Here is an 8,983-nt window from a genome sequence, read left to right as displayed (position 1 = left end):
CACACACACACACACACACACACACACACACACACACACACATTTTTATTTTCACTAACCTCTAACTGCAGATATTTTTCTTCTGAATTTTTTTGTAGTAAAACAAACATAACGTGAAATTTACCATTTTAACCGTTTGTAAGTATACAATTTAGTGGCATTAAGTACATTCACTGGTACGCAACAAGTCACCACCACCCAGCTCCAAAGTAAAATGTAACATTGCCTTTAATTATGGATGTAGTCAAAGAACCACAGTAATTTACCAGGACCTGTGACTCTGCCACCAACCGAAATCAAAGCTCTTTTCATATCACATCACAGCTGTTGCATGTATACCGAACCACTGTTCATGCCCCTCACAGAGTTGAAATTAGGTAGTTATGAGAACTGCCACCAGATCTCCTTATTGAATGTCACTAGAGTTGTTATTTAAGTTACTAGATTACAGATTTGTTCTGTAATATTTTGCTAACCATATTTCAATACAAAGGTTTTCCTTTGTATGTAATACCATGCCTAAGCCCCACCCCACACAGCCCCCAGGGCCTTTTCCAGTCCTGTGGATCCTGAGCATTGGCCCCACCCACCACCTAAACCTTGCCCTTGCTTAGGGCCCGCCCTCCACAGCTAAGGCCTTCCCCCCCCCCTGCCTTTCTTTTTTTTTTTCTTTTCCCACCTCCTCTTCTTTACTATTGTGGTACTGATTTACCTTCCAGTTGTTGATTCATCTATATTTTTATTTTTACATTCTTTCTAACATATCTGCTAGCTTCCTAGTCTAATTTTATCTTTTACTCTGTCATTGTTCTTTTTTTGCTGCCCCACGCAGCTTGCGGGATCTTGATTCACAAGCCTGGGGTTGGGGGAAGCTCCTGTGGTGGGAGCTCTGAGTCCAATCCACTGGACTAACAGAGAACCTCAGACCCCAGGGAATATGCATCAGAGTGAGGCCTCACAGAATTCCTCATCTCAGCACCAACACCCAGCTCTACCCAATAGCCTACAAACTCCAGTGTGGAAAGCATCAGGCCAACCAGTAAGACAGGAACACAATCCCACTCATAAAAAAAAAAACTTAGACAGCAAAAAAATATGTCACAGATGAAGGAGCAAGGTAAAAACCTGCAACACCAAATAAATGAAGAGGAAATAGGCAATCTACCTGAAGAAGAATTCAGGGTAACGATAGTAAAGATGATCCAGAATCTCAGAAATAGAATGGAAGCATGGACTGAGAAAGCACAAGAAATGTTTAACAAAGGTCTAGAAGAACTAAAGAACAAACAAACAGAGATGAACAACACAATAACCAAAATGAAAAATACACTAGAAGGGATCAATAACAGAGGCAGAAGAACGAATAAGTGAGCTGGAAGACAAAATGGTGGAAATAACTGCTGAGGAGCAGAATAAAGAAAAAAGAATAAAAAGAATTGAAGACAATCTCAGAGACCCCTGGGACAACATTAAACGCACCAACATTCGAATTATAGGGGGTCCCAGAAGAAGAAGAGAAACAGAAAGGGACTAGGAAATTTTTGAAGAGATAATAGTTGCAAACTTCCCTAACATGTTAGGAGAAGGAAATAGTCAATCAAGTCCAGGAAGTGCAGAGAATCCCATACAGAATAAATTCAAGGAGAAACACGACAAGACACATATTAATCAAACTATCAAAAATTAAATACAAAGAAAAAATATTAAAAGCAGCAAGGGAAGAGCAACAAATAACATACAAGGGAATCCCCATAAGGTTAACAGCTGATCTTTCAGCAGAAACTGTGCAAGCCAGAAGGGAGTGGCAGGACATACTGAAAGTGATGAAGGGGAAAAACCTACAACCAAGAATACTCTACCCAGCAAGGATCTTTCAGATTCGATGGAGAAGTCAAAAGCTTTTCAGACAAACAAAAGCTAAGAGAATTCAGCACCACCAAACCAGCTTTACAACAAATGCTAAAGGAACTTCTCTAAGCAGGAAACACAAGAGAAGAAAAAGATGCACAAAAACAAACCCAAAACAATTAAGAAAATGGCAACAGGAACATACATATGGATAATAACCTTGAATGTAAATGGATTAAACGCCCCAACCAAAAGACACAGACTGGCTTAATGGATACAAAAACAAGACCCATATATACACTGTCTACAAGAGACCCACTTCAGACCTAGGGACACATACAGACTGAAAGCAAAGGGATGGAAAAAGATATTCCATGCAAATGGAAATCAAAAGAAAGCTGGAGTAGCAATACTCGTATCAGATAAAATAGACTTTAACATAAAGACTGTTACAAGAGACAAAGAAGGACACTACATAATGATCAAGTGATCAATCCCTGAAGAAGATATAACAATTATAAATGTTTATGCATCCAACATAGGAGCACCTCAATACATAAGGCAAATGCTAACAACCATGAAAGGAGAAATTGACAGTAACAAAATAATAGTAGGGGACTTTTAACACCCCACTTACGCCAATGGACAGATCATCCAAACAGAAAATAAATAAGGAAACACAAGCTTTAAATGACACAAAAAAACAGACAGATCTAATCGAAAATTATACAACATTCCACCAAAAGTGGCAGAATACACTTTCTTCTCAAGTGCACATGGAACATTCTCCAGGATAGATCACATCGAGTCACAAAGCAAGCCTCAGTAAATTTAAGAAAACTGAAATCGTATCAAGCATCTTTTCTGACCACAATGCTATGAGATTGGAAATCAATTACAGGAAAAAAAAACTGTAAAAAACACAAATACAAGGAGGCTAAACAATACATTACTAAATAACCAAGAGATCACTTAAAGAATAAAATACCTAGGAATAAACCTCCCTAGGGAGACAAAAGACCTGTATGCAGAAAACTGTAAGACACTGATGAACGAAATTAAAGATGATATAAACAGATGGAGAGACAGACCATGTTCCTAGATGGGAAGAATCAATATTGTATGTTGACTATAGTAAAATGACTATACTACCCAAAGCTCATAAATCACAGCAAGATCCTTTTTGATCCACCTCCTAGAGTAAGAGAAATAAAAACAAATAAATGGGACGTAATTAAACTTAAAAGCTTTTGCACATCAAATTAAAACATGAACAAGACAAAAAGACAACCCTCAAAATGGGAGAAAATATTTGCAAATGAAACAACAAAGGATTAATCTCCAAAATACACGAACAGCTCATGGAGCTCAATATCAAAAAAAACAAACAATCCAGTTAAAAAATGGGTGGAAGACCTAAATAGACATTTCACCAAGGAAGACTTAGAGATGGCCAAGAGGCACATGAAAAGATGCTCATCTCATATACATGGAATCTAAAAAAAAAAAAAAAAGGTACTGATGAACCTAGTTGCAGGGCAGGAATAAAGAGGTAGACATAGTGAGCGGACTTGATGACATGGGGTGGGAAAGCAAAGCTGGGGTGAAGTGAGAGTAACATCGATGTATATGCACTACCGAATATAAAATAGTTGGCTGGTGGGAAGCAGCAGCATAGCACAGGGAGATCAGCTCGGTGCTTTGAGATGACCTAGAGGGGTGGGATAGGGAGGGTGGGAGGGAGGCTCAAGAGGGAGGGGATACGTGTATGCATATGGCTGATTCGCTTTGTTGTGCAACAGAAACTAACACAGTGTTGTGAAGCAATTACACTCCGATAAAGATCTATTAAAAAATAAATAAAAGTAAAAAACATTTTTCTGAGAAGGAATGGATAAAACATTATTCTGAGAATGAACTGATGGTTTTCAGCAGACCTCCAAAGGGGTTCACAAGACCAGAAAAATTGAGAAATCCTCAGCAGATGTGTTTCTGACAGATGGAGTAATTGAAGTATTAGCTACCCTCAACATACAATAGTGGGTTTGCTGACGGGTATTCGAATTCCCCTGCTGGCATGTGGCCTAGTATAAAATGACACCACGCCCACCTGCATCTTCCCAACATCCACTGTGCATTTAGCCCTTAGAATAATCCTGTTTGCGTGTGTCCCTTCGGAAAAACAATGTTTGACAGACCTCAAGAGACATTCTCAGATGAATAGGAACCTAATGGTGGGAAGAGTATGAGAGTATCAGAGCAGAATTTAAGAAGAGGAACAAACCAGCCTCACTTTTCAAAAAGAATCCATTTCCCTAATATACTTCTTCCTTTATTCAAAAATAGTTTTTGGAAGATGAGTTCAGCATCACTAATTAGGGAAATGCAAATCAAAACCACACTGAGATATCGCCTCACATGTATTAGGAAGGCTATTATCAAAAAGACAAGAAATGACAGTGTTGGTGAGTGTGTGGAGAAAAGGGAACCTTCGTGCACTGTTGGTGGGAATGTAAATTGGTGCAGCCACCATAGAAAACAGTATGGAAGTTCCCCCCAAAATTAAAAGTATAACTACCATACGATCCAGCAATTCCACTTCTGGGTATTCTGAGAATGAACTGATGGTTTTCAGCAGACCTCCAAAGGTCTTATCCAAAGAAAACGAAAACACTAACTTGAAAAGCTGTATGCTCCCCCATGTTCATTGCAGCATCATTTACAATAATCAAGACATAGAAACAACCTACGTGTCCACCAACAGATGAACGGATAAAGAAAATGTGGTGTAAATATACAACGGAATATTATTCAACTACAAAAAAGAATGAAATCTTGCTGTTTGCAACAACATGGATGGACCTTGAGGGCATTCTGCTGAGTGAAATAAGTCAGAGGGGGAAACACAAATACTGTATGATCTCACTTATATGTGGAAACTAAAAACAAACAAGCTCATAGATACAGAGAACAGACTGGTGGTTGCCAGATGTGGGGGTGGGGTGAGCAAAATGGATGAAGGGGGTCAAAAGGTATAAACTTTAAATTACAAAATAAATGAGTCATGAGGATGGAATGTACAACATGGTGACTATAGTTAATACTGTACCGCATATTTGAAAGTTGCTAAGAGAGTAGATCTTAAAAGTTCTCACCACAAGAAAAATAATTATGTATGATGACAGAAGTTAACTAGACTTGTGATCATTTTGCAATATATACAAATACTGAATCATTGTGTTGTACACCTGAAAGTAATGTTGTATGTCGATTATACCTCAATAAAAACAAATCTGTTTTTGGAATCTGGGGCTCGGCACTGTATTCCTTGGGCGATAACCACCATTTGATGACCTTTCTATGCGTATAAGATTTTCTTTTCCGCCAAGTCTCATGTCTCCCATAATTTTCAAATACAACTGCTCTCTAATGTGAAAAGATATCTGCCTCACCTACAATCACCTTCTCTGAGGGAAGCCCCCACTTACCTCCCACCAAGAGGTCCACAAAGTCGGGTCTCAGGTGTCTCTCTAAGAATTCAGATCCCTGGCAATGGCTGACTGGTCCAGGGTAGAGACCTGACCCAAGCCAAGCCGGTTGGATTCTCTCTCCTGGGAATTTGGGATGGGGCCCCAGTGTCTCTCCTTGGTGCTTTGACCTGTGGGCATGTAAACCCGGGGGTATCAGGTGGGTGAGTCTGGTGAAGTGCTCACAGAGGCTGACAGATAAACCCAGGATGGGACATGGGTGTGCAGAGAGGGGCACAGAGGTTTCACCTCAGGACCACTGGATCCATATTACAGAAACCCCCTTGGGACTGGGGCTGCTCCGGGGAGGACCCCAATTGCTAAGTTTAGAGTTGGTTCCTAAGGCACCCAACAGGGCGGCTCGTGATTGTCTCATGCCCTCTCTTCCCAAGTTTATCCTCAGGATCCCACCAGTCCTTTCTGCTAAAAAGCAGGAAACAGCCACCAACCAGCCAGCGTACCTCAGGTCTGCCGATGCTTCTGCGGACCCGCGCTCCAACCCCTTCCGACTGCTCGCGGCTGAGCAGTGAGAGGGTAACCTTTTTGGACCACGCCATGCCCAAGGCTAAAAAGAGAGTGTTCTGAGGCTGAGCTGTAGACGACAGAGGGCAAGAAGAGGAACAACAAAACAGAGAAATCATCAACGAGGGACCACCCAAGGACTATAAAATATAAGATACGAAATTCACACCTGCCCCAAGTATTAACAGCTACGATTTTTATATTGCTTCCTCTGCACAAGACCTGGGCTAGGCGCTTTAAAACAAGCATAATGATGGTGAACGCGTGGGAGTACTAGCTAGGTTCCCAGCACCCTACTAATGATTTACAAGGTTTAGCGGGTGTAGCCCTACGACCACCTTTGGCGAGGGTTAGAGATAACAGCTCCGCTGGGCATCGACTAAGGACCTCGAACGCTCACTTTATCTGCTTTACATGATTGAAATCCCTCGACGTCCCCCCCACCCCGCGCTGCCCCATGACGGAGGTGCTACCTTGAGCTGAGAGGTATCTGTGTGGCGACACAGGGAACACGGAGAAAAACCAACAGGTCTGGGACTCTCACCTGAACATGCCAAAGACCTTGACATTGAAAGGGATATTTGAGGGTCATCAAATTCAAAGACCCATCTATCCCTGAAGCCCAGGGATAGATTTCCTGCTACTTAAGTAGCAAGAAATCTTGGAGCTTTCATGTGAAGTAGAGCACAGGAAACTCACGGAGGAGGTACCCTTGACAGTGCTATCCGTATTTCGGCACCCAACCACAGCCCCAATCCAAAAGTGTTTCGTCTTTGTGGGTCGAAAGCCTACTCAACGGCGTATCACAAAACAGGTATAATCAATCCCCTTTCCAGTTCAAATGCTTGCATACAATACCCGCAATTCCTAACGCTCTTCTTCAAACTGCGTATAATCCTTTCCTTCAAAGATTCCCACTCAAACCAAGAGAGATGCTTCAGCAAGAAGCATACTCTGGAGCCACACAGCCTGGGTCTGCATTCCAAGTTCACCAACGTACCAGCTGTGTGACCTGAGGCCAATTGCTAAGCCTCTCTGTTCCTCAGTATTTCCACCTGCGAAATAGGAGTAATAAGACTGCCTACCGCAAAGGAGTGTAGTCAGCGCTCTAAGAACGTGAGCTGCTGCTACTCAGAGCACTGTGCGGGGCAAAGACCTCCAGGCAGGCAAGCGAGGCTCACCCTAAATGTGCCCTCCCCGAGAAGGCAATCAATAAATATTTACTGGGTGCTGGGCTGTGGGGCACCTAAAATGAGCTCAATCCTCCACGCCGTACAGAACTGTCATCACCTACCTACACGCATCTTGAAAGTATTGATATTTTACGCCCCGCCCCCTCAATCTGGACTATTTCTGGGTCTTTCCAGACTCCTACAATTAAATTCTATGCACGTGAATCACTGATGAGGTACTTACCAGATCGCAGTGGTCTGCAGAAAGAAAAGTTGTCTGCCACTTGCACCCAATTGCAGAGGACTATTTAAGCATCTCTGGCCATCTCCCTAGGAGATTCCCCTGGGAGTCTGGGACGGGGCTGGAGAGGGCGGGGTCCTGCTGATAGCCGGCACCCGCCCGGCCCCGCGGGCGTTCTGTAGTCCCGCCCGGTGAGGGCGGCTGCTGCAGCCCGTACGGCGGGGGAGGCGTGGGGAAGGTGGTCTCGGAGGGCGCCGCGCAGCTGCCTCACCGTGTAGGTTCCAGTGGACCTTCTAGGACACCTGTCTGTACCTGGAGTGCGCTGGTCACGCAATCCGAGGAGCTTGGCGGCACGGGTTTCAATCCTGCCTCCACCACTTCTAGCTGTGTGACCTTGGGCAGGTGGCTCAGCCTCTTTGTGCCTCCGGTTCCTCCACTGTAAAATGGACATGGTGATGATACCACCTGATGGGGTTGTGATGAGAATGAAATGAGCTGGGCAGGTGCTAAGCATTACACAACTGTTGGCTACATAAATAAGTTGCTTGCTGCTCTCTCCTTGCAAGGGGGTGAGGGAATTGGAGAGTTCCCAGGGGAGTGCGGAGTTGCAGAAGCCTCCGCGGGTCTCTGTTCTGTAAATACCAGAAAGCTCACTGCCTGGTTTTGAAGAAGGAAAGAAAGTGCTGGATAGTAAATGTTTTCGATTTTGCACGTGTTCTCTGTGGCTACCAAGCCAGTTGGTCTTTGTAGCAACAAAACAGCCAGAGACCACAAGTAAATGGGCGTGGCTGTGTTTCAATAAAACTTTAATTATGGCTACTGACATTTGAATTTCATGTAATTTTCACTTGTCATGAAGTGTTACTCTCCTTTTGGTTTTTTAGTTCAAGTACTTACAAGTGTAAAAACCACTGTTAGCTCGCAGGCTCTAAAAAAAACGAGGTAGTGGGCCAGACTTGGCTGCAGGCCTAGTTTGCAGACCCCTGCTTTAAGACAACAGTCCGTAGGCATTCCCCCTGATGCCTTATATGTCAGTAGGGCTCAAGTCCCCCCTTCCCACTTTACTCCGATGAGTGAAAGCTAAATGAGAGGGTCCCCCTGGTGGCGCAGTGGTTAAGAATCCGCCCGCCAATGCAGGGGACATGGGTTCGAACCCTGGTCCAGGAAAATCCCACATGCCGCGGAGCACATACACCACAACTGCTGAGCCTGTGCTCTAGAGCCCGCGAGCCACAACTACTGGTCCACGCACCACAACTACTGAAGCCCACACACCTAGAACCTGAGCTCCACAACAAGAGAAGCCACTGCAATGAGAAGCCCGTGCACCGCAATGAAGAGTAGCCCCCGCTCGCCTCAACTAGAGAAAGCCCGCACGCAGCAATAAAGACCCAATGCAGCCAAACATAAATAAAATAAATAGCTTTTAAAAAGCTAATGAGATAATACACGTGAACCTTAAAAGTGCCATGAAATAATATTGTTGCTCATCATCATTCTACTTAACGTCTGCAGGTGTCTCCAAAGAAAATAGAAGCATGGGCTCTCTGTCTGGCACTTGGCAGACCTGGGTAAATACTTCTGCCTTCTCTACCAAAAGGTTCAATGTTTAGCCAATTGCCTGAGCCTGAAACTCAAGTTATCACTCTTCCACCTTGAAATCTTGTGGATTC

At 43.6% G+C, this 8,983-nt stretch overlaps 1 protein-coding gene across 1 annotated transcript in view; it reads right to left on the bottom strand.

Moving 5' to 3' along the window:
• Positions 1-7,445, bottom strand: part of PIR (pirin) — a 97,678-nt gene extending 90,233 nt beyond the window's left edge. The window contains exons 1-2 of the mRNA XM_024744130.1: positions 7,314-7,445; positions 5,837-5,967 (exon numbers count right to left, since the gene is read on the bottom strand). Of these exons, the coding sequence (XP_024599898.1) occupies positions 5,837-5,932 (96 nt within the window). The 5' untranslated portion in view covers positions 5,933-5,967; positions 7,314-7,445. The remainder of the gene's footprint in view (positions 1-5,836; positions 5,968-7,313) is intronic.
• Positions 7,446-8,983: the final 1,538 nt, after the last annotated feature.

This window comes from Neophocaena asiaeorientalis, unplaced genomic scaffold (assembly GCF_003031525.2).
Source record: "Neophocaena asiaeorientalis asiaeorientalis breed wild unplaced genomic scaffold, Neophocaena_asiaeorientalis_V1.1 scaffold882, whole genome shotgun sequence".
Taxonomy (NCBI): domain Eukaryota; kingdom Metazoa; phylum Chordata; class Mammalia; order Artiodactyla; family Phocoenidae; genus Neophocaena; species Neophocaena asiaeorientalis.
The sequence above is the reverse complement of the archived record's forward strand: the minus strand, read 5'-3'. Positions and strand labels throughout refer to the sequence as shown.